This window comes from Balaenoptera ricei, chromosome 14 (assembly GCF_028023285.1).
Source record: "Balaenoptera ricei isolate mBalRic1 chromosome 14, mBalRic1.hap2, whole genome shotgun sequence".
NCBI classification, from domain to species: domain Eukaryota; kingdom Metazoa; phylum Chordata; class Mammalia; order Artiodactyla; family Balaenopteridae; genus Balaenoptera; species Balaenoptera ricei.
This window is the reverse complement of record NC_082652.1, coordinates 49,638,543-49,664,737: the sequence shown is the minus strand read 5'-3', so window position 1 is coordinate 49,664,737 and position 26,195 is coordinate 49,638,543. Positions and strand designations below refer to the sequence as shown.

At 34.2% G+C, this 26,195-nt stretch overlaps 1 protein-coding gene across 6 annotated transcripts in view; it reads left to right on the top strand.

The window, feature by feature from the left end:
• The window catches only part of NOL4 (nucleolar protein 4), a 399,753-nt gene that overhangs the window by 104,997 nt on the left and 268,561 nt on the right, over window positions 1-26,195 (top strand). For 4 of the 6 annotated variants that reach the window (XM_059894059.1, XM_059894058.1, XM_059894055.1 and 1 more), the window contains 3 exons: window positions 9,655-9,766; window positions 10,805-10,917; window positions 15,418-15,550. In XM_059894059.1, the coding sequence (XP_059750042.1) occupies window positions 9,655-9,766; window positions 10,805-10,917; window positions 15,418-15,550 (358 nt within the window). Of the gene's footprint in view, window positions 1-2,896; window positions 2,925-9,136; window positions 9,179-9,654; window positions 9,767-10,804; window positions 10,918-15,417; window positions 15,551-26,195 lie in introns of all 6 variants that reach the window. The other 2 variants (XM_059894056.1, XM_059894054.1) reach the window with 1 other exon arrangement.

The following is a 26,195-nucleotide window of genomic DNA, read 5'->3' as shown; positions in this document are numbered from 1 at the left end:
CAAATACAGGATGCCCAGTTATATTTTAATTTCAGATAAATGATAATTTTTAATATAAGTTATTCCCAATATCACATGTTTATCTGGAATTCACACTTAATGGTGTGTGTTGTATTTTATCTAGGAACCTTAATACTCTTTAAAAAGCAACCCAAGATATTTCAGACTGGGCTAGGCCCCCCCTTCCCCCTTAACTAAATGAAAAAGACAGGAGAAGCTGATGAATGGGTGTGATGATTGAATATATAGAAAGTACTCAGAGAGGAATGAAGGGAAATAGTAGACAGTGATATGAACTGAAAATAGCATGTCGGAGTAGGTGATAACAGTACCAGAGTGCAGCAAAACAAGCGATACTTCGGGATTGTTAGGAACCCAACCAAAACGTGAGAATCTGCCACCAGCGGGGCAGTGGCACGTTTGGAGCTGAAGTGCAAATCTGGCAGCATCCTAGTTTCAGTATTGGAGATATTGTTAAGGTACAGGAATTCATTTGGTTATTTATCAGATGTTTAGAGGTCAAACAGATACAATTAAACAGGAAGTCTTTCTGAAATAGTAGTTAGGGTTTGGAAGCAAAAATGGTTGAGGGCCAGAGTAAATGCAAATTTGATCAGGCAGGCCAAATGTCTGGCTTTTTGTGTAATTGATTATTGCTATGAATACACTTTTTAACCTAAGAGTATTTATGCTGAGTCCTGATCAAAGCATTTTTCGGAATCTCTTCAAAATTAACCAAACAATTACCAACAGGTGATTCCAATAATTTGATATAGCCGGGCACATTAGTGGTGTAGAACCATATCTCGCAGTATTCAGGGATAATTATAGTGCCTATGCACTTAATAGATATTTGTTCAGTAAATAAATGTTTAGATGAAAAATGTCTTCATCTTTGTAAGACTGTTTCCATGTGCAACTCCCCAGATTAATAAATTTCTCTGGAGAAGTATAATGATGTTCGCTGCTTACTTTTCCTCATGCATGAAATGGGTAAAAGAGAATCCATATAAATATAAGAGAAAACCATTGGCTGGACTTTTCAGTTTTGTAACACATCTATAAAAATATCTGGGCCAAATGTTATAGTGTTTGTAAAGCTTTATATGTATATGATATGTGTGTGTGTATATATATATATATATGTATATATATATATATGCATTTTTTTTTCCTAATTCCCTCTCTTCAGATGTATTCAAAAATATAAAATGTATAAACCAGGTAAAGACAGAGTGGCCCTTGTTGAACTGGAGATAGTGCCCATAAACAAGACTTCCCTTCCTTAGATAGGGGTCTCTCTGGACTATGGTGTCTTTGTGAATCAGGACATATGAGGTCTTTAATACCGTTTGGATTTATAGGTTCTGTTCAATTACATTTTAATTTTATTAGTTTTTAAAAATAAATTTTCTACAGCTTCGTTATCCAGTTATGTACATTGCAGGTGGTTTGTGATAGAATATCACAGTATTAAATATTAAATATCACAATAGTGATATGATAAACAAATTTCATTAGGAGACTATTTCTTTATTCATAATCTCAAGAGTTTCACAGGAGAAAATGTTAAAAATTTGGCCCTGAAGGCAAATTCTTCCATGAGTGTACTGCATGATATTTGGCAAAAAGTTTTAATGTTATTATTCCAGTGAAATAAAGGTGTTATTTCTATTTTCTAAATTCATTTCATAGAGCAAAGGTGGAGAAGGTAATTTTAAAAAGAGTGTGATTAGACCAACTTTATTTTGCTCTAAAGCTTGGTGTCTGAAATGGAGCACACTATAGACAAAGGCATCAAGCTGTGGAGGAATGTTACTTATAATGAAATTCAGCACTTGCCTGCTACTTTTCCAAATTACTAATATTTAGTAACATTAATTATGATTTTTCCTTTTGCTAAGACCTTAGGGAACTTAGGACAAAATGGTGTGATTTTGGTTGATAAATCTTTTGATTTTAGCTTTTTTTGTTTTGCTAATGCTCATGATTTACCCATGTCATGTGATGTCTCTATTTCAGCTCATGTGTTAGGTTCAAATCTTAAAGCAACAATAACTTCTCTACTGGTGAATTTCTTTGAACAATTAGAAGTCTTATTCCTTTAGAAATAGTCTACTTACACTCCTTCTTGTATATTCTATTAAAAATGGAAGTCCTCTGCATTTAGTTCCTGGTTGTTACAGTGTTATAGTGTTATTGCAAAGCCATTACTTTATTCATTTTTTAAAATTAATTTTTATTGGAGTATAGTTACTTTACAATGTTGTGTTAGTTTCTACTGTACAGCAAAATGAATCAGCCATACAAATACATACATCCCCTCCCTTTTGGATTTTCTTCCCATTCAGGTCACTACAGTGCATTAAGTAGCGTTCTCTGTGCTATACAGTAGGTGGTTCTCATTAGTTATCTATTTTATACATAGTAGTGTATGTATGTCAACCCCAATCACTCAGTGCATCCCACCCCCCCTTCCCCCTTCGTATCCATACATTTGTTCTCTACGTCTGTGTCTCTATTTCTGCTTTGCAAATGGGATCATCTATACCATTTTTCTAGATTCCACATATATGTGTTAATATACGATATTGTTTTTTCTTTCTGACTTACTTTACTGTGTATGAAGTCTCTAGGTCCATCCACGTCTCTACAAATGACTCAATTTCGTTCCTTTTTATGGCTGAGTAATAGTCCCTTGTATATATGTACCACATCTTCTTTATCCATTCCTGTGTTGATGGACATTTAGGTTGTTTCCATGTCCTGGCTATTGTTAATAGAGCTGCTATGAACATTGGGGTGCACGTATCTTTTTGAATTATGGTTTTCTCTGGGTATATGCCCAGTAGTGGGATTGCTGGGTCATATGGTAGTTCTACTTTTAGTTTTTTAGGAACCCCCTACTGTTCTCCATAGTGGCTGTATCAATTTACACTCCCACCAACAGTGCACGAGGGTTCCCTTTTCTCCACACCTTCTCCAGCATTAGACAACCCTCAGATTGGGAGAAAGTATTTGCAAATGAAGCAACTGCCAAAGGATTACCCTCAGAATGGGAGAAAATATTTGCAAATGAAGCAACTGACAAAGGATTAATTTCCAAATTATACAAGGAGCTCATGCAGCTCAATATCAAAAAAACGAACAACCCAGTCAAAAAATGGGTGGAAGACCTAAATAGACATTTCTCCAAAGAAGACATACAGATGGGCAACAAACACATGAAAAGATGTTCAACATCACTAATCATTAGAGAAATGCAAATCAAAGCTACAATGAGGTATCACTTCACACCAGTCAGAATGGCCATCATCAAAGCCATTACTTTAGCAGTCAGTTCTGCTGGAACAGGACAGATGGTCAGTTAATTTCCTCCAGGTGGAGCTCTGTATTGTAACTGCACAGTCTGATGTGCTTCTTGTGGAACTCTGTAACCTGAGACAAGGTACAGGGCCCTTGACTGGCCTTGTATTCAAAAGGGTCACCTCAAACCAGTCAGAGCATTTTATACTTACAAAGAATCTCACACCAGGGAACATTATAAACATTTTAGTATAATTAACCTATGCTGTAAGGTTAATATTCCCGCTTTTTATGGATGAGACAGTCTCTTTCATTTTTAATACCGATGACCAGGAGAGGCTATAAAATATGGTGATTAAAAGTGAATAAAAGATAGGCTCTGAAACCAGATTATCACATGAGTCCTGTCTCTTCTCCTTGTTTGACAAATTATACAACCTCTCTGAAGCTTAGTTTCCTCATCTGTTAAACAGAGATTATAATGGTGATGATAGTAATCTATTCCTGGGACTGATGTGAGAATTAAATGATAAAATCCATATAAAATTCTTACTTGGCATAATTATTATTAAGCACTCAATCAGTGGGAAACAAACATATGTATACTCTTTTAGGAAGCATTTCCTTTTGTGTAAAACAGCCAAAGCAAGTAATAGTTGTCATATAGTTAGTGAGAATCCTAATTTAGAGAATTGTCAATTTTCTACCATTTCAGGAGCCAGAGAATTGCAGGTTTATGGACAAGCTGAGTCAATTTTGAGGGCTTTTCTATTCAAAATGCTCAGAAATTAAACACCATTAAAATTAGAGAGGAAGAATGCTTGGGACTGAGGAAGCGGGACAGGACAAGCAGTCCTGTTTCAAAATTTTTGTCTGTTATCAATTTTGCTCTTAATTTATAAAACCTAATGGCTCAAGTTAGTGAGATACACTTGCATCATGTAATTGTGACACACAGTCTGGAAATGTACAACAAAGGAACAATTTGTTATTAAATTATTTTGATTAATTAATTTTTAAATTTTTTTCTAATTTTATATTGCTTCATATGTTCAGATCCAAGTAAGAAAGGAGACATTTCTGGAGATAAAACTGTGCTATTCAAAAGTAAATGTAAGAAAATTTTAGGAATTATATATAGTATCAAATTTATAAGATGAGATTTGCAAACTAACTTGACTGTGATTGATTTTTTAAATATCAGTTCTTTTGAATAAGTTACAGTTTTACCTTAACCAAGTTGTTGAGGGGAAGGTGAGTGGCACTTGAGAACTGCCAGAATTTGGTTTTATAACTGCAGTGTTTAAAAAGATACTGTTTCTTCTTCCTTCAGAAGACAGGGACGTTAGCAAGGTAAAAATGCTCATCCTCCTTTCAACTATAATATTTGTCAGTAAACTTTTCAGAAATGTATTTCCATTAGTTTTTAAAATTTTTTATTTTAACCTACAAGTGCAAGATCAATAGCAGTGCTCCTTATGGGATTTAATCATGATACCCTCTTCAGGTGGATAGGTTTATCATTAGATCACTAATATCATACTATCTTTGCTCTAGATGCTGATTTGCTTAGTCCATCAAAAGATGCTTCAGTTCAATTATTTTTATGTAGAAGTATTACCATATTATTTAATTGGAGAGGTGATTTCTACTTCTAATTTAGGATGATAATGCAATTTATTATTTCTGCATTACTGATGAATTCCAGTCTTAACAGACTTAGAATGTAATATTTTCATTGAAAACAGTATCAATGTTGTCTAATACACAGTTGAATTAAGGTCTTTAGAAATGATAAGCAATGAAAAAATTGTGTTGTGCTACAGCATTTCCATCCCACCCCTCAACCATAGCTAATTCAAAGTTAAAAAATAGCAACAACAGCAAATCTTCAGGCACAACTCAAGTTTCAGGAATATTTTAAATAGATAACAAACAAGGACCTACTGTATAACACAGGGAACTCTGCTCAATATTCTGTAATATGTGTATCATATAGAGCTTTGTAGCTATAATACTTATTATAATAAAAAATAACAGTGATAGCAGAAAAAGAAGAAGTTCCCAAGTCCTGACTTTGGTAACACTTTGATACTTTGGGTTTTTTTTTTTTTTAAATACTAAATTTTTTAAAAATCTATTTTGATGTTCCTGCTTTCCTTGGACCCTATGCATTTGTCTAATCTGTCTGTTGGATGAACCCACCATGGTCCCTTCAATGTATAGAAACAGACCAGGGTTTGAGAGATCCAGGTTCAAGTTGCAGCTCTTTGCTTTGCCCTCTATTGTGTAACAATGGCAGTTCATTTAACCTCTTTATACCAGTGGATCCCATTGTCAAAAAATTACTGTAAAATCTATTTTAGCCACTGTCTAAAATAATGGATGCAAACCCCGATGAAAACTATTACATAAATCGAAGAAAACAAGTCTGGATTCATAGAAAATAACATTTCTAAGAAAGAGATGCCTCACAATTATTTACATGATAAATAGTGTGAGGTCGTTGGTTTATAAGATTCAATATGGCTATGTTCTAGTCCTTCCTTTGGATGTTTATTTCTGTTACAGGCAATATATGTGGCTTGTCCCATGGCAGTTGTCTTTTGTTTGTTTGTTTTAGTGTTTAATTCAGAAGGAGCAAGATTAATATCCATTCATGTGATGTTTTGTTTCGTATTACTCACAAGATGCAGCATTTCTGTGTTGATAAACCAATTCTAAGGAAATACTCTCTATCTTTCCCAAATATAAAGATATTTCTAAGAATGCATTTTTCAAGTGAATATTATCCTCACTAGTGTTCTAGAAATGTTCTGTACTGTATATTCAAAGTCCAATTTCTGTCTTAGAAACAGAGAAGTGTTTAGATTTGAAAAGTGGGTCAAGGAAATAGACATTTATGAATGACTATAGCATTTTATATTATTAATTATAGTGTTAGTAGAACGGTGTTTCAAGTATCTGAATCAACATGTTTTGCAATTTCCGTCCCTTCTATATTTTATTTGCACCTGCTTTTACATATTGTATGAAGAATGTTAGGACTTTGATGAATAGGCAGCCTAGAAGGACACGTCCCTGATTTTATCACCATTTATGAACATCTATTTAAAGTTGATTTAGCATTTCAAACACTCACAGAAACAGACCCTTTCATTAGAGCAAGAGCCAGAGGAGCATTTAGCTCAGGCCTCAAGTTCAAGAGTCTTCGTGTAGGCTTTCCATATAATCTCTGAATGGGGTCATGGAAGGATATTGACAGGACCAACCACAGTATTTCATTATGGGCTTTAACTGTGAAATGCAATTATTTAAATGTACCATAATTTCAGAACTTTTAAAGGACATCTCCTCATTGTTTAAAAATGTTCTGAGAACTTCAGCAGTGAAGGTTGCCCAGGACCCTTAATTTCAAAGAGGCTGGAGAGGAAAGAGCCTAGATAGAGAAAAAGGAATCATTTTCCCTCTTCACCTCCATGGCAGGAGAAATATTGTTTCAGAACTGAGTGTGAGGGGCTTCCCTGGTGGCGCAGTGGTTGAGAATCTGCCTGCCAATGCAGGGGACACGGGTTCGAGCCCTGGTCTGGGAAGATCGCACATGCCGCGGAGTAACTGGGCCCGTGAGCCACAACTACTTAGCCTGCGCGTCTGGAGCCTGTGCTCCGCAACAAGAGAAGCCGTGACAGTGAGAGGCCCGCGCACCGCGATGAAGAATGGACCCTGCTCGCCACAACTAGAGAAAGCCCTCGCACAGAAACGAATACCCAACACAGCTAAAAATAAATTAATTAATTAATTAATTAAAAAGAAAATACTCCCTCTAAAAAAAAAAAAAGAAAAGAAATGAGTGTGAGACTTGAAGAGCCTGTTGTGAGGGTCTCTTCTCCCTGTGCCTAAGAAGACTCTGAGATCCTTGGGTCTCAGTGAGCATGAGGTGGGGTAGAAAAGATCTGCTGAGAGCGGAGTGTCTCAGTAGGTCTCCCTATAAATGGGTTCTGAACACCAAGAAAGTACCCCCTAATAAGGGATTTTGTCCACTTATATAACATATAGTGACATGCCCAGAATAAGACCACAGAGAACAATGTGATATAATACTTACTAAAAAATCTTTTCTAAGATACAAGGTGGGACTTGATATTATTTCATTCACACATGTACACATAGCATATTTATCCACTTATATAACATATTTGTGGTCAATACAGGTAACCTGTTTTTCAGAGTAAAAGTATAAAGGAAATATAATATGATTAACGATTCCAAGAAAAAATTGATTTGGAGCTAAGTAGTGCTAGGACACATAATACAATTGAGTCAGGTCAATGATAAAGCTCTCTAGAAGGGATTTCTACATAAGTGCTTTATTAGCACTGAGAAAAGAGCAGATTGTGGAGAGCATCAGGACCGTCGAAGCAAATGCAGCATCTCTTTAACTCCACCAGTTGGCTATTTTTTTCAATTGATGGTTTCTCTTTTATATAAGGAGAGAAAAGCCTTAATAGAAATCCTCTATGAAAATCAATGGAGCATTCTTCTCAAATCCTGTTTGTTAATGAATTTACTGGTCAGCTCTGTTAGTTCCCATGGATTATAATTCCATGTGAGTTAAAATATGAAGTGTCAGACTGGGCATGAATTCAGAGACTCAACTTCTGAATTATTGTAAAATAGGTTTTCAGAGAGTCAGAAAAAATGATCTCTAATCAGATAAATAAATCAGACTAAAGTGTTAGTTCCCTCTGTAAAAATAGATGAATAGGAATCAAATTTGTGTGTGTGTGTGTGTGTGTGTGAAGAGACAAAGAGAGTGAGCGAGAATGAATGAACATTTATATTGCATTTATGTATTTCTTTATTCAATAGCTAATATAAAATATTTTGATGAAATACTTTCAAATTGCTTTGCTTCTTTTCTCCCGCAATTCCTTGTATAGTACAAGGAAGTTTGTTTTTTTTTTTTAACTGGACAACACCTTAATTTACAAATGATAGTTATATTAAAAATCAGTTTCATATTCCAATCCCAGTAGAGTTGACTGTGGATTACCTGTGTATGCATCATCCATGGCAGATTTTTAATTGTAGACTTGTTCCTTCTCTTACGGCTTCTTTTCCCTGAGAGTCAAAGAGATAGGCTAAGTGATGTGAACTGATTTTCACATGAAATTCAGGGAAAAATATGCTTTACAATTTTGGATTTTAATATGTGAGGTTTCCTCGATGCTGTGCTCCAGCAAAAGTTAACCCCATCACCGTTAATGGAATTGGTGCAGATTTGTACTCAATTATATGCAAGGTGCATATTTTCCTTCCTTCTACAAGCTTAAAATATATCAACGTTCATAACAGCTCTGCGTGCACCTGAGGAATCGTCTATGGCAATTATGTCTAATTTACAACTCACTTATTCCTTTTGCTTACCTCATATTTCATGGACCAGTGTCAGTGCCAGTATGGTGGGAAACTAATGCCCTGCATCAGACTTCTTAGCAACACCATCAGCTTTTATTTAGAGATGTTTAACAATCTATCAGTTTCACTTCAGAAATCTTTGCTTTCTTGAGAGAAATACCTTGGTTTTTGAAAAGTTAATATTTAAAGAATCACTGACAAGAGTAATGATTTCTAACTTGATTCTAGATCATGGTTCTGAAAAGAGAAGCTCTGTATAGGGCACTGGAAAAGCTGGCTCTGACAATCAATGTGAACTATTGTGGACATAAATTATGAAAAACTGACATAAAATAACAACTGAAATAGGTGGCCAGAATGCATTCCAAGTGTGTCATTTTCTGTGGAAGGGATGATTCACTGCAGTAAATAGATACATGAGTTCTGTTCAGATTATTTTTTATTTTTCCTTAAAGTACTTTGAAAAGCAATAAGGAAGAAATGCTTATTACTGCAAAATCCGAAGTTTATTGTTTCACCTTGGGGCTAAATTTTTTAAAATATATGTAAAATTGGATCAAATTTTAATAGTGCCAGCAATAAGTTTAATTGCCAAAACAATCGTGGGCAAATTTTAATAAGGAAAATTCACTAGAGTGTCTGTACACTGTGATTATTTTTCCTAAAAGAAATGCAGAAATATCAACAGATCTCCATCCAGATGTGGTTGATTTTTTTCCTCCACATTGCATTATTAGCAATTATTACGAGACATGCAATCCAGTTGGATAGATATTTCTTGAAATGATGCATGGTACGCAATGCATGCTTTCATTGTGCTTCCTGCCGTTATGGAATAATGCGTCTTATTTGGAAATACAATGATCACTTCTGTTGAATCATGCCCAGTCAGCTTATATAATAACACCTCTATTTTGTGAATCATTTCAGATTTCAGAGAGCTATGCCTTCCTCCCAAGAGAAGCGGTGACACGGTTTCTAATGAGCTGCTCAGAGTGCCAGAAAAGAATGCATTTAAACCCAGATGGAACAGATCATAAAGGTAGCTGTAGTGTCAAATAGTGAGATTTCAAGTAATTTTATTCATAATGGCAATTTATATCCCACATTTTTATAAGAGTGTGATAGACAGAAACAGTGTAACAAGTCAGATCGTCTCATGTATTCAAGCAGGAGACAGTGAATGTTGAAGATTCACTACAAAGCAATTCAGTGTCCTTTCTCAGAAGAAAAGCAGTTTTGACTGTAGCAAATAACTTTTTTCCTATAATAATGTTTAATTTTCATTTATTGTGTGTATTTCATGGTATTTTAGATATTTTCAGCAAGGAAATTGATGTTCCATCTGTGTTCTTTTAAATCTACCAATTTCTTATTTCTAAAAGTAATGAATAGTATGGAGTTCTTTCACTGAAAATTTTTACAGAAAAGTTATAATTTGGCTTTGGCTTTCATTACAAATTATTTGGATTATTTTCCTAATGTATGAGTTTCTCTCAGAGATTAATCTCAAAGATACATTTAGGCTAGCCTATTCCCTTGTGTTGGAGGATGGGTGGAACAGCAAAAAATAAAAAGTAAATTTCCTCTTGAGCTCAAGTAGTCCATGTAGAAAGCAAATGTGGGGACTTCCCTGGTGGTCCAGTGGTTAAGACTCACTGCAGGGGGCACGGGTTTGATCCCTGGTCAGGGAACTAAGATCCCTCATGCCACACGGCACGACCAAAAAAAAAAAAAAAAACTCCTTTGCTGTAAGTGTGCAGCAAAGGAGAAAAATACAAAAATACCAATAATTTTGTTTAATCACTAGATTAGCTTCACTCATTCTTATCCAGGATATCAAAAATCTCCCCTTGTAGTTAGAAATAACAAATTTATCCATAGCGCTAATTTGTCCCAAAACACCTTTGTTGAATCTTACCAGTTATTTATTTTTTCTACGATCCATCTCTAATGCTACCAATCTCCTAAACACTTGGTATCTAGAATCTTATTTCAATTTGAACAAATTGGATCATTCTGAAATTACAGGTAGAAGGCAGTAACACTTTCATTACCCATTAAAAATGTTTTATTACAGATAATGGAAAACCTCCCACTTTGGTGACCAGCATGATTGACTACAACATGCCAATTACCATGGCCTATATGAAGCACATGAAACTGCAGCTGCTAAACTCACAGCAAGATGAGGTAAAATGGAAATATCTATACTTATGTCACAAGTCAGAATGAAGTTTGATAACCATGACTATCATGTTAAGCATGACGGCATTTTGAAGATGGTAATTTATTTATTTTTAATGAAAGGAGTGTCACTAGGACTGCACAGATAGAGAAATATGCAGAAATTTCTAGTCCTCAACAGAGATACCCTATCTTACCACTTCTGCCTTACTGCTGTGTGGGAATTTGCTCATTCCCCAGAAAGATTCATTTTCCTTAATAGCCCACCATCGAGCTAACCTAGGTAAAGTGCTAGAAAGTTCAGGGGAAAGTATTCCAAATGAGTCTGTATCTAGGGAAGTTTTAGTACTAAGGCTATTTTACCTGGAAATCAGAAAGTTCAATTTCATAGGTATTTCAAATATAACCATTTCCCCACCATCCAAATCTTGTGTATATTTTAAAGTTGTTTTTCAGTTAGTCATTATCCTAAGTGTTTGTTTGTCTACTTCTCTGCATTTTCAACAATTTGTGGTGATTCTTCTTAACTAGAGATTTTTTGATGTTTCAAATTATTTAATTTGTATAGTAAGAGTCTAGCAATGTGCTTGTTGGCGTATATTAGATACTAAATGCATATTTGTTTAATATTCTTCTCTAAGATATTAATTAACTCACCAGTTTGGTTGAAGTATCTCAAAGGCAGGGACTAAGTTATATATATATATACCCTGTGTATATTCCCCAAAACACTTATAACAATATGGGCTTAGTAAATCCTTTTTAACTAGTTAGTAGCCATTAGTTAATATACACATTCAGAGTTAACTATATTAGGAATAGTTTCTCAGGCTAATACATTCTCTCCTTTTTGAAATTTCTCTAGAACAGGAAATGTGGTTAAATATTTATTTTTAAATATAGCATTATTTGGTGAGATATTACTAAATTATTTTACAATTTGTTAACTTTGTTCATAAAACACAAATCAAATTTTTGATTTTCCTCTTTATGTGAGCAGGTTTAATCTCAAAACTATGTTTATAAAAATTGTTTTATCTCAAGATTTTATGAAAAGTACATTCTGTAAGAATATCTGTATTAGGGCAGTGGCAGTATCAGATTCCATATTATTAGATAGCTGTATATAAATGATTGAATAACTAGTAATAAAATCATTCAAAGACAGGAAAGACAATTAAGAAAATATTACTGGTTATCCATCCCTGAGAATAAAAATATTATTCCCATGAGTCATCACATAATTGAAAATCTTTTAAAAAACTCATAAACTAGTTAAAGCTGTCAAATTATTTGTAGGAAGCTCATTTAGATATTGATCTGTTTATTTCTAGGCCAAAAAGTAAGATCAACTTTGTGCCAACAATAGAGTCCACATATGCTAAATCCTCTGGCTTCTAAAGAATCCTAAGTGTTTCACATAAGAGAGACAGATCCTTTTAAATTATAACTGGGTTAGGAAAATAACTCTTATCCTTACATTTCAAAAATGCTAACTTGGGTGTACACTGTCTTAAAACTATTCAGATAAATGATGAGTTAGATTATTTATGAAATTTTGGAAATTGTGATTATTGAAAGAAAGGAAGGTGGTTAAGTAAGATAAGTCATGTTAAAATGGAAATCAAGTAAGATATTCCTTTGTGATAAGTTAAATTTTAATAAATGTTTATTCAATTACTTCAATCAATATTTATTGAGTACCTTCTCTGTAACTGTCACTCTTATAGGTAATGGAGAAAAAGAGTGAATAAATTGACAAAATTCTTGCCTTTATTAAGCTTATCTTCTAGTGGCTTATCTAGACAATAAAGGAAGTAAATTATGAAAGTATGTATATAGGACAATACTAAATGCTATTCAGAGAGATAAAGAAGGCCAGGAATGGGAATCCCTTTAAAATTACAAAATACTGTATCCAAAGTAAGGTCAATTGACCTTCTAACAAACTGTTGATGAGAGTTTAAACCATAACAAACTTTCTGGGGGAGAGTTTGGCAATAATTATTTTAAAACTTTAAAAAGTTATTTATATGCTTTGACTAGAAATTTATACTAAGGAATTTGATGCACAAAACAATTTAAGTGTTAGGATGTTTATTGTATTGCTAATAGTGATGGTTGGAAATATCCAACAGTGAGGAATGTTGAATCTGCACTGTCCAACATGGTAGCCACTAGACATACAGGGATATTTAAATTTAATAAAAATTAATTCAAATTAACTAAAATTAAATTGTCAGTTCTTTAGTCACACTAGCTACATTGATTAGCCATAGTGTGCAGTTTGTATTAACCATTCTATAGAACAGAGACTGCAGCCTCAATCTTTGTGTCTAGCTCTTCTTAAACATACACACACATACCTTTTACACAGACGCACATATATATACATATATCTCAGATGGTTGTGTGTGTACATACACACGCATACACATACCATGGAAACAGTATTTTACTAGATTACATCTAGTTAGCTCTTTGTAGGGTATATAATAAATGCTTTTATAAAGACTATGTTCATATAGTATCCACAGCTACTTTATAAATACATATTGATCATCTTTACCATTACATTTATTTTTGTATGTGTTCATATAATAAATATGAATCTTATATACTGTAGAATTTGTTACATATTCTATATAACAATATCAAACAGTTTTGTGCTTATTATGGATGTGACATTGTTTTAACTACTTTAAATATATTATAGCCCCTCAATCATTATATAGCCCTATGAGATTGATACTATTATTATTCCCGTTTTATAGGTGAGGAAACTGAGGCACAGCAATGTTAGGTAATTTGCTTAAGGAAACACATCTAATAGGTGGCAGAGTATAAATCTGAATCCAGGCAGTCTGGTTCCAGAGAATGTGCTCTAAAATACTGTGATATTACAGACACTTAGGGTGTATATAATGGATATCTATATCATCTAGCTATGTGTGTGTATATATGTACATATATGTATATGGTACACATTGATAACATGGATGTGTGCACTGAATTCTGTTATTTTTCTTCTCTTTTGAACATATATATTTAATAGTTCAGATGCTTTGGATTTTCTTAGAATTTAGAATTGGAGATAACATAATGTACCGAGAGGGCACGTGGCTGGGAGCAGTCTGTGTGGCTGATTGCCCAGAGGCCTCCCAGGGTGGCATTTCCTCGCTGAATTAATGAAGAGCTAGTGCTACTCAGTAGACCCAGACACAATCAGACCTTAGGTAAGGGAAGAACACCCAAATCACCTGGGCCTGACCTAGGGATCAGAATGCCCATTGTTAGTCTGCTAAAACGCTCCTGTACCTTAACCATAGCAACTTCTTTGCTGATACCAAGATGTCATTTATGAAGCCAGGAGAACTCTTCCTATTCAAAGAAGCTCTTTTCTTAAGTTTGGGAGACATCATAATGAATCCCAGTTCTGGTATATAATAGTATAATAAATTACTTAACAGCTCTGTGCCTCAATTTCTCAATCTGTAAAATTGGGTAAATGCTGGCACATAAGTCACAGGCTGTGATGAAGATGAAGTATGTAAGCAAATATAAATAACAGTGTCTGCAATATACATAGCAGCACTATTGCTACTGGTAATCATTACATTAACGTTAAACTTTCAGATCAAATGTTTACAAATTGAAGTTAAACCTGGTGGTTTCAATTAAACATTTATGATGTTTTGCACAGGTTTCTAAGGCCTTCCTGCCTACATAAGCACAGCATTTGTCCAAAAATCAGTTCTCCAAAGCAAAAAACGAGTTTGCTTCGAGGAAATTACTATAGCAACATAGCATAGATTTGGTTTAAGTTAATATTTGACAGATTTTGATGAATTGACCATATGGCAAACTTGCCTTTTGATAATTTAGCCATTTGCTGATCTGGCTTTTGGTAAATGGATCTTGCACACTTTTACCTTGAACTTTTTGTGGTTGCAATGCCATATATATTCTCTTGTGAAGAAAGAAAGGTTGTGCTAAGATTAACTTGTTTTCCAGCAAATGTGGACTTTGAATCTAGCTGTGTAAATTTGTCTGTTTTTAGATTCCATTTTGTTTACCAAAGAAAAATTTTTAGTTAAGATTTTTTATTGCAGTGTCAGATTTTTGCTTACAATATTTTATTGTCATTTATTTAAAAAATCAAAACATGTATTTCTTTTTCTGCTATGTTTTGTGATTGACTCTTTTAGGAAGTTTTTTTACTAATTAAAAAAAATCCATTATTTCACTATTCAGATAATTCCTCAACTACGTCCTTCCTAAATACATTATTTTATGTTTTACATCTTTTACACAGAACATTGAATCTCCACACGTTTTCAAATTTCTTATTTGTTATTTCAAGAATCTATTCATGTGTAACATTTTACTGAGTTCTGTAAAAGCTTACTAACTGGCTAAACTTTAACTGACCCTATAGATAAAATGGTCATTATCTGAATGTATTATATTTTATGATACTTGATGATATTTTAAAACAATTTTCAGGATGAAAGTTCAATAGAAAGTGATGAATTTGATATGAGTGATTCAACACGGATGTCAGCTGTGAACTCTGACCTTAGCTCCAATCTTGAGGAAAGGATGCAAAGTCCCCAGGCTCTTCATGGCCAGCAGGATGGTAAGGCTTTCAAATTGAGCAAACAACCAAATAAACAAAACAAAACATTAACAAAAACCTGGATCAGAATTTGTTAAAACAACTCCTTCTTATTCTTGTGTTAATTTTTTATCTGTTTCCATGGAGACTTTTTTTCTGTGCACTCAGGTTATATTATCCGCTTCATTATCTTTAGATTCAAGTATCAATATTTGGTTTAAAACTGCAAATACTGGTTATAAAATCCAGGCTTGCCCATGTTTTGCTCTCTGAACTTAAAATGAGTTCTATCAATGGAGTTTGGGTTTCTGTGATGTTTTCTGGCTTTGGTTTCTTGGGCCATTATTCTCCTGACTGAATTAAGAGTTTAAAAATGGTCAAAAGATTAATTTGGATGTTTTAATTTTACGAAAAGACAAAGTTTTTGCCAAAAACAGTTGCTATAAAAGGACGGTTTTACCATAGGGATTTTGCTGGGTAAGAAGATTTTTGCTGCGATTTTGAGCTATTTTATTCAGCTGTAAAGGAAGGACAGATCGTGATCTTTTATTCCTGGGTCCATTGAAGATTCCTGAGTCATCCCACTCTTCTTGATAGAACAGTTAAAGTAGAGAAAACTGGACATGTAGAGAAAGTAGACTTAGCAGTTAACACTTTAGGTCTAATATATTCAGAGATCTTTTAAAACTATCTTTGTAGATTTTTGTCTTTGTAAATATAAAATTATGTATGCAAGTAAATGTACCTTACTTGGGTAATTGTGGATGAAAATTCAGGGTTACAAATAGAAGGAAATTGTCCAGTTTTATTCAAAATTAGTTTATTATTCCTGTAATTAGCAAGTTTAAATGAGCTTTCTGGCTGTGTATTTTTGTGCCTACATCTGTTGAGAACAAAAAAAGATCTTTCCTTGCTTTCTCTGACACTTGCTGTTAAAAACTGGTTACAAAAGATTGCTGCATTTCTAGCTGCTGTTGTGTTCTTATGTTGTAAAATGAGAAATCCCTAATTTTAAGCATACAAAAAGTCTTTAAAAAGGTGAGGGGGCTTTTGTTCCCACTTCAGATGCGTCTAAAAGATGTTGGTGTCCTTGTTGGCGTGAGTTACGGGGAAGGAGCAGTACATTGATCATCAGTGGTTTTAAAATCATATATTACTCGCTACATAGTAAAATAGCTATTGCAATAGAAATGACATTTATTTGGGAAATTTCTAAGAGTGTAGTTCTTCTGGTGTGGGTATAAATTACTTTTTTTCTTCTAAAATATTAGTAGATCTTCAGATTTTAAGTTTTAATGGAAAATATGTAGCACCAGGATGATGGAATAACTCTCTCTCTCTATATATATGTATATATATATATACACACATATATATATATATATATAAAACTATGTAACGATGTAACTATATAAAAATAATAACTACATAACTGTATATAACTAATAACTATATATATATCACTCTATTAATATTTATCCATGTATTTTGCCTGTTTATACCATCATCTTTTTTATTCCTTAATTTTGGGGACCATAAATAATAAGAGGATATCTCTCATGACGGAAATTCTTTGTTTTCTTGATTGATTTGTCTATGGTGGATCTTTGGCTAGGGGACAGCTGATGTGATATAAATCTATATCAATAAACTGCAGTGGAATAATGTTAAATATTACTTCCTCTTAGGAGAAAGCACTTTCTCATCGTACATTGATGTATGCCTCAAGGATAAGGACTTACCTAGTTGTTCCTTATCCAACCTAAGCCTAAGCCTTTCCTTACATGTTCAATGACTTCTCTTCACACTTCTCCTTGAGAAGGAAAGTCTAGGAAACACTGCTCAATCGACTTTCTGAGTTTGTGGAAATGTTCTGTATTTGCACTGTCCAGTACCGATGGTCACTAACCATTGTGGCTATTGAGTACTTGACATCTGACTAGTGCATGGAGAGACTAATTTTGATTTTATTTGACTTAATTTTAATTAATGTTAATTTATATTTCAATAGCCACATGTGGCGGGTGGCTTTTTTATTGGACAGTGTATTCTAGAGCATTATTTTATTTTGACTTGGCAGTTAAATTCCTTTCTCTGCAGCCTTGGATTAGATGTGTCTGAAGTCTTTGGAGAAATTGTAAGAGAAATTCATATTTTAACAGCTGAAACTCCAGTTTAATATTCGTAAAATATGAACAATATAAACTTTTGAAGGTTAAAGTTAAATGTTCTATTTTCATTAACACTAAGTGATTACTGTTAAGATATTATTGTAAAGAAATTGAAATAGCGTATTGTGATTTTTTAGGAATCCTTCCTACTAATTATAACACAAGTAAGTATAACAATGTGTTATTGGACACATATTTCTATAAAATAGAAAAACACTTTTTCAGTGTTCATCTCACTATGGTTATAAAAGATCTGCAATCTATTCAATACCAAGGGAAAGAAAGAATATAAAATATAGATCATTTTGGAAATATAATTATCTTATGCATATCGGGGAAAGGGAGGAAAAGAATGGAAATATCTTGCCACCAGGCTAGATAATTAGGTAAAGGTGAAGAAGACACAAACCAGAATGAGGAATTTGGTAAAGAGAAGAATGTGTCCATTGATGTATAATATTCAGCTTCTTTTGCTTATTTTAACTTTATAATGCTCCCCTAACTCAATGAAAATAGGAAGATAGAAAATGCACAGAAACTCTGAATCTTTGCATAGGAAGCATTTTACCCTCATTTTAAGAAATTGAAATCTAATTTACATATAACGTCATATTATTTTCAGATACACAACATAACAATTTGAAATTATCAGCACAATAATTCTAGTTAACATCCATCACCACATATAGTTACAATTGTTTTTTCTTGTCATGAGAACTTTTAAGATCTACTCTCTAAGTAACTTTCAAATATGCAATACAGTCTTATTAACTCTATGCTGTACAATATAGCCCTCGGACTTATTTCTTTTATAACTGGAAGTTTGTACCTTTTGACCACCTCACCCATTTTTTGAGTAAAATATATTATGCTATTTAAAACTTTTTTGCAGTCTTAAAATAATGCCTTTAGTTTAAAATCATTTAAAGATTGTATAATCATTTGAGTTACTCATGAAAACATGAGGTCCTTTAAGCTGCGGTGGAATATAAGGGGCTTACTGTGAAAGAGGTTCTGCTCTGTAGTGGCTGGGGTCGATGGAATTCCAGAAAGCGTTCCTGGATCAAAAAGCTTAAAGGTGCTCTGTACTCGAATGTTCATCAGTTTGTAAGTGTTCTTGTTCTGCCATCCATTTCGATGGATTGTAAGTAGGAATATTGTCACTTAAGACTTCTGTCTTCCAATCTCAGATCCTAGAAATTTGTGGAAACATGGATTAGCTCAAAATAGTATTCTTTTTTCTTAATTATTTATTCTGAATTTGTACATTCTAAAAACAACTGATTTATTTTTTGTTGTTGTCTTAGGTTGTTTATTAAAAGATATCTGGCAAAAGTGTCAGGTTTAGAAACAAAGATTCAGTGCAAATTAAATATTCAGCTTCTTCTGATAGAGAAATACTTTTCTAAGAACGATTTTAATTGCTTTTCTGAGTTAATAGCATACTGTATACTATTGATATTTTTTATAAGGGAATATATGTGCTTTTTTTAATATATATATTTTTTTAATTTATTTTATTTATTTATTTATTTTTGGCTGTGTTGAGTCTTCGTTGCTGTGTGCAGGCTTTCTGTAGTTGCAGCGAGCGGGGGCTACTCTTCGTTGCGGTGCGCGGGCTTCTCATTGTGGTGGCTTCTCTTGTTGCGGAACACGGGCTCTAGGCGCATGGGCTTTAGTAGTTGTGGCACGTGGGCTCAGTAGTTGTGGCTCGCGGACTCTAGAGTGCAGGCTCAGTAGTTGTGGCCCACAGGCTTAGTTGCTCCGCGACATGTGGTATCTTCCTGGACCAGGGCTCGAACCTGTGTCGCCTGCATTGGCAGGCGGATTCTTAACCACTGCACCACCAGGGAAGCCCCTATGTGTGCTTTTTGAAACTCAAAAAATATTATTACGTTATTACCAGCAAAGGATTTCTGTATTTTTAAGTCACAACAAATTGTATTTGCCCTTTTGCCATTTTTTTTAAGATTATAGGAATACAAAAGGAAGTCAAAACCTTCAGCTCTTTGCACGTCAGCTTAATCAGCTTTAAAAGTAAGGGACTGCAATAGAAAAAAAAGTATATATTTCTCTTTGGCCCTCATTTTGTTTTGTTTTGGTTGTGACATTACAGGATATATATCCCTTAGGAGAATGTGTTGAATTTGCCTTGTCTCTTGACTCAATGAAGTTATGTAGAGATATTTTTTAACATAATTTTTTTTTTGCAATATTTGGTACTTCATTAATGTATCAAACAATGACTTGTTTATACATTGAAAATTAGCAATGCTCCATGTGCCAAGCAAAGCATTGTAATGTCTAGAAACAACAAAAGAGGGAGAAAGACTTCAGAGTTAAGAATTCTCTTAAAGCATTCATCAACATTTACTTGAATTTCTACCTGTGATGGACTTGTAAATAATGTATTTAAGGCAACTTTTTCATTCAAAGATGTATTTGATAATTCTAATATCATTTAGAAATGCATAGTTCATTTGCCAGAATTTGAAAATCTCCCTCTTTCTGTATAATGTTTGTATTCTAGAAATGTTTTGATATGCTTCAATTCATTAGGCCATTTTTGATAAACAGGAAAAAATGAATTGGAATTTAGTGGCTAATGTGCATACAAATATTAGAATACTGTGTGTGTGTATATATAATCATATATATATATGTCTTACAATAATGCTTAATTATAATAGACTTAGAAGAACTTTAGGTCTTACTTCACTGCTAAGAGCAGGTAAATTTTTTACATAAATATCAGTTTAGTGAAAATTAAGTAATAATTCATATAAGCTATTAATATATTATAGGTAATTAAATACAGCCATGCCTCATTTTATTGCTCTTCAGTTTATTGTGCTTTGCAGATATTTTGTTTTTTTACAGATTGAAAGTTTGTGGCAACCATGTGTCGAGCAAGTCTATCAGTGCCAATTTTCCAATAGCATTTGCTCACTTTGTGTCTCTGTGTCACATTTTGGTAATTCTTGTAATATTTCAAACCTTTTTATTATTATTATATTTGTTATAGTGATATGCAGTCAGTGATCTTTGATGCAAAAACTCAGTGATCGATGATATTACTATTGCAAAAATATTGACTAACCATAGGCTCAGATGACAGTTAACATTTTTTAGCAATGAAGTATTTTTAAGTTAAGGTATGTACATTGTTTTTTGAGATGTAATGCTATTGCACACTTAATTGACTGCAGTATCATGTAAACATAACTTTTATATGCACTGGGAAACCAAAAAGTTTATATGACTTGCTTTATTACAGTATTCATTTTTACTGTGGTGGTCTGGAACCGAACCTGCATTATCTCCGAGTAATAGGTGAATATTTTGAATTCTAATGTCCAAACATGAACATGATGTATTAGGTTGAACCATATGAACTTGCCATATTGACTCAACCTAATAGTTTAAGCTCTAGAATAACTTAAAATAAAATAGAACATGAAAATTATGAAAACGAAATGTTTCTGAAATTGGGATATATTTCAAAATATACTGTTTCAGAGCAGTGATGCATACATATGTACAACAAACATTATGTATCTTGACTAGTACACTTTTAAGATGACCATAGTCTTGTTCTGAGTGTAAACATGGAAGGGAGTAAATTTAAAAATAGCAATTTAATTGGGAGGTAAATAACTGGGTAAAGTGATATTGTAGTGGCCATTGCACTTTTTCTTCTGTCCTTGTTTAGATTATATGCTGAGCTGACAGCATAGACTCCTACCTGGGGAACTTATTTTAAAAATACAGATCTAGGGGACCCACCTCACATGGGATGACTAAGGTGTGGGGAAAAGGGTGGTGCCGATGTTCCAGACTATACTTTTGAAGATACTCCTCACATTTCTACCTGGCAGTTTTGGAATGTGAAGATGACAACAAAATTGAGTCAGGTGGGTGTAGTTCAGATGCTCAAATGCTGTTTTTGGTCAGTGGTACCTTCTGAGTCACTTTCTGAGTGAGGATTGTGCAAGTTTCTATGGGTTTCAGTTAACATTGTTTTCTTCATTACGAAAGTTGCTGCATGCTGCATTTTTTATTACTTTTGAAAACATCCTTCTACTAGGCTATTATGTTTTATAGTCTGTTTGCAGTCCGATCTATCTGAATATTGTACACATTGGACTTAAGAAAACACACACACACAATACTTTTTTACTGCTCTGTGTACATGTTAATACAATTTTGGTAAAAATATGTTTGTGACTAAAATTACATCTAATGTAGCTGAATAGAATAGTTTTGGGTAATTATTAAAGCATACAAACCAGCAATAAAACAACTACTATTCGCCATTTAATTTAGTTGGAAAATCTAACAAAACATGTTTTTAATAAAAATGATGTAAAACAGTATACATAATAGGAAATTAAATTTAGTAATTAATTTTTAATAATGGTGAGTTTTAAGTAGAAAAGCTATTAAAATTTGTTCAGACTGAACACCAAATTCCCTACTGAGGTTGTGTTGTCTTGTGTAAGTCATTTTCTTTGTTCTACAACTTTATTTTCTTTTAACTGTTTCTAATTGTTTAGGAAATTTTGCATAAAGCAAAAATGGTCAAATGAATGTTGATTTATTTTCTTTTTACGTTAAGTGTAATAAAGTTTTTGACTTCCAAATTTGAGTCTATTCTTAACACTGTTACTGTTCTCAATTTTTAAGCTGAATACACTTATGGACTTAAAATACATGAAAATGTTACAGTGCTGCTGTTTTTTCTTAGAACAAGTTGTTCTAATGCCTGATTAAAAAGTAATTCTCATGGTAAATTTATTGAATTAATTATTCTGGGTTGAGGTAGTTAAGCTGATGAAGCTTTTAGAGAGCTTTCTCTTCATTGCAGTTGCTCTATAAGTAATTATATTATAATTTCCAGAAATATAAAGTATTATTATAAGCTAAATAAAGAAAATCGATAATTAATTATAAAGAATGTTACTATGAATTAGAGGAAATTTTGATTGCTAGATTTTTTTGTAATATTATGTATGCCTGTGTTTGTGTGTGTGTGTGTGTCTTGGTGTTTGTATATTTAATCATTTGAAATTGCTTTTAAGTAGTAATTCTCTATTTCCAAAAGCAGAAGAAATAGCAACTTGACTTACATATAAAGCATAAGTATGGAAAAAAGATGCTGAATTATGCATTTATTTAGTATACTTTTGTGGGGAATATTATTTTCTTCTTGCATTTAACATCATATTATTTGAAAGTTTACTTTTCTCTTAGGTTAAAATTCTGCTTTTTGATTCTTGTATTACATAAGTGATTTTTCATATAAGTGAGTGCTTGATAGAAATTTAGCTTATTGATCTCAGTCTGAAGTTTGCACACCCCAGAGACCAATCCAATCTTAGCTAGGTCCTGGGTCTCTGGAAAATCAGGGGAAACTGGCTTGGTTCCAGGCTTGCCTTGGAGAGTCTAATCTGATCATTAAAGGATGTCAAATTAATTTGGAATTTTACTTCTGGGTTAGTTCTTTGTTTTCAAGTATTGCTCTTGTGGTTTGTCATTTTCTTCATGGTAGTGATTGCTGGTTCATGAGTGTGTTGACCTAAAACAAATAGATTGCCAGACAAATAGATTGCCAGATATTTCTCCAGGAAAGATAGGTTTATTCCTGATTAGCAGAGAATTGCAATTTGGGGTCTGCAATCATGGTGAGACATACAAAGTAGCAATAAGTCCCCTAGTGGCAAGGGAGGGAGAATGTTTTTATAGAGGGGAAAACAAAGTTGGGAGGGTTATAATAAACAAAGAGTCCATGGCTTTTCATTGGCTGAGTCCTTCCAAGGAAAGAAGTGAGGTGTTTCTTCTTCCATTTGGGTTCTGTTGTCATTGCAGGGCATGAGAGTTCCCCCTTCTGTTCTCCCAACTCTATTTAATTGAGGTTTCTATTTATTTTTTTCATGTCCCCCTTTTGAACAAGTTCTTTCTCTGAACGCCTCGCTGATCAAGCGTAAGGTTTTCTAGTTTTAGTGGCTTTTTGTCCCTCAATTCCAAGAAGGACCTTTCCTAGGAGTAATGTTTCATGTCAGAGGGAAAGTGCACAGATTAGAAAACTATTGAGGTCACATTTGAATAATGAGGAGTGGTAGTAGGGGGAACTCTCAGGCACATTTTATCTAAGGTCCATATGTTATCAAGATCATAGACATCAGATATCATCTGAAGTGTTATGTAACCATCAAAGGTTTTGTCCAGATATCTTCCAACAGGCCTGGTCCTGATATCATAGGAAAGTTATCCTATCAAATGTCACCTGCTTCAATTCCAGGAAATCTTTACTTTCATGTCACCAGATGATGTGTAGGTCCATTCAGGGTTCGGTGCTTTCTGTAGGTGTGTCATTTGAATCTAAGAATCTATTTCTTGGAGTTTGGTGGGACAGGAGTTAGTTAGAAGTACCTGATAGGGACATCTCTATGGAATTTGAGGAGTTCTTCAGGAGGTGTTTTTTTCCAGTAGATGAAATCTCCAGGTTACAAGGTGCAATGCATAAGGTCTTCATCTCCTGATAGCACCCTGTGAAAAGGTTGCTCCAGAGGAGTTTCCTGTAGATCATCACGAGGAGTCAGGAGGTGATTCATCAGTGCTGAGCAGTTGTGAGGGACTTCATCAGTGACAGAGGGGAGGCAAGTAGTAGGGTTAAGGTTGCTACAATGTAAAAGAGTTATGTGAAGAGCAGTTAACAAAAGGACTTCATAGGAGGTGAGGTGGCTGAATGAGAGATGATGAGTGTGATGAGAATTCAGGAGCGGTACAAAAATAGTACAGAAATGCATGAAGTACAGAAATGGTGAAAAGAAATCCCACAACAATTTTCTTGATGGTCTTAACCAAATGAACAGTGGTGGTAATGGCTCTAAGACAAGGGGAGTAGCCCTTATGTGGCAGGGTCCAGTTGCTGATTGTAATACCCTGTTGGGTGGATGGTGGTCTCTATATTTTTGGGCAAGTGCCCCAAGGACATTTCCTTCCTTTTCATGTACAAAATGAAAAAAGGTCATCTGATAATTGGGCTGCCCAAGGGCAGATGGGTTCATCAAACTCTCCTTTAAAGGCTGTGCCATTCAGTTACTCCCATAGAATTGGCTCAGGGTTGTTGTTCTTTAGTAAAACATATAGAGGTTTGGCCATAAGAGAGAAATTTGGAATCCTATTTCAGCAATAACTAACTGGCCAGAGAAAGCCTTGCAGCTGGCACTGAGCTTTGGGTTTAGGGAAGTTTAGGACAACTTGAAGCCTGTCTGCATCTAGGTGTAGCCCTTGTTCTGATATCACGCTATATTGAACCTCGGTTTGGAAAAAATGCAATTTTTTTGGCAACTTATGTCCCTTTAAGGCTGAAAGCTTTAGCACATGGATGTGGCCTTCCTATGAGGAGGCTTGAGAATGAGAGCAAAGAAGCGAATCGTACACATTTTGCAACAAAATAGAACCTCTAGAGAACTTTATATCATCCAGATCAGCCTTCAGGATTTGCAAGAAATAAGAAGGACTCTCAGTAAAACCCTGAGGCATTACTGTCCAGGTGAATTGTTTTTCTTCCCAAGTGAAGGCAAAAAGGTATTGACCAGCTTCATCAATACTGGAATACTAAAAAATGCACTGTTTAAATCAATTACAATAAAGAATTTACTTCCAGTAGGAATGAATAGGTATTAGTAACCTATGAGGATTAGGAACAACAGAGTGTAGAGGGTTAACAGTATCGTTTATTGCTTAGAGGTCCTAGATACACCTTCACCCTCAGCCCTTAGGTTTTTGCACCTGTAAAATAGTAGCACCAGGGGCTACTACAAGAGATAATGAGGCCTTCAGCCTTGAAATCTTCTATTATGGGTTTTATGCCTTGAAGGGCTGCTTTACTTATAGGGTATGGATTGATTCTGGGAAGAGGTTTTGAGGGATCTATCTGAATTTTGATGGGAGATGTGCTGTGAATTTTGCCAGTATCAGTTGGAGGTTTTTCCCATAAGGAGTATGGTAGCTAATTCAATAGGAACAAAGAGTGTTTCCAGAATCAGCTCGAGTACCATCAGAAATGGAACAAATGAAATATGCCAAAGGGTTATTTAATTCACCTGGTTGTTTACTTGATGACTACTGTGAAATTCTAGAATGATTTACCCCTTTTGGGAGAAAAAAATCCCAGCATGATATTTCCCTAAGAATTCCCAGCCTAATAAATGTATAGGGACTGAGGAACTAAAGGGGAAAAAAATGATGTATATTTCTCAAAGGGCCTAAACAAAAGGGAGTAGGTTCAGAGACAGCTTCATAAGAGACTCCCCACTAGAACTGTTTCAGTATTCTGAGACAGGGGCTGCTTTATAGCAGTGTGTTTGAGTACGAAGAAGGTGGCTCCAGTGTCAGGATTGGAAGAAATTCATCCTGAATCTGGAAAAATCTTTCTCCAAGCCAATTAAGAGGGAGGATTGGGAAGAGCCCTATAGTTCTTTGGAGGC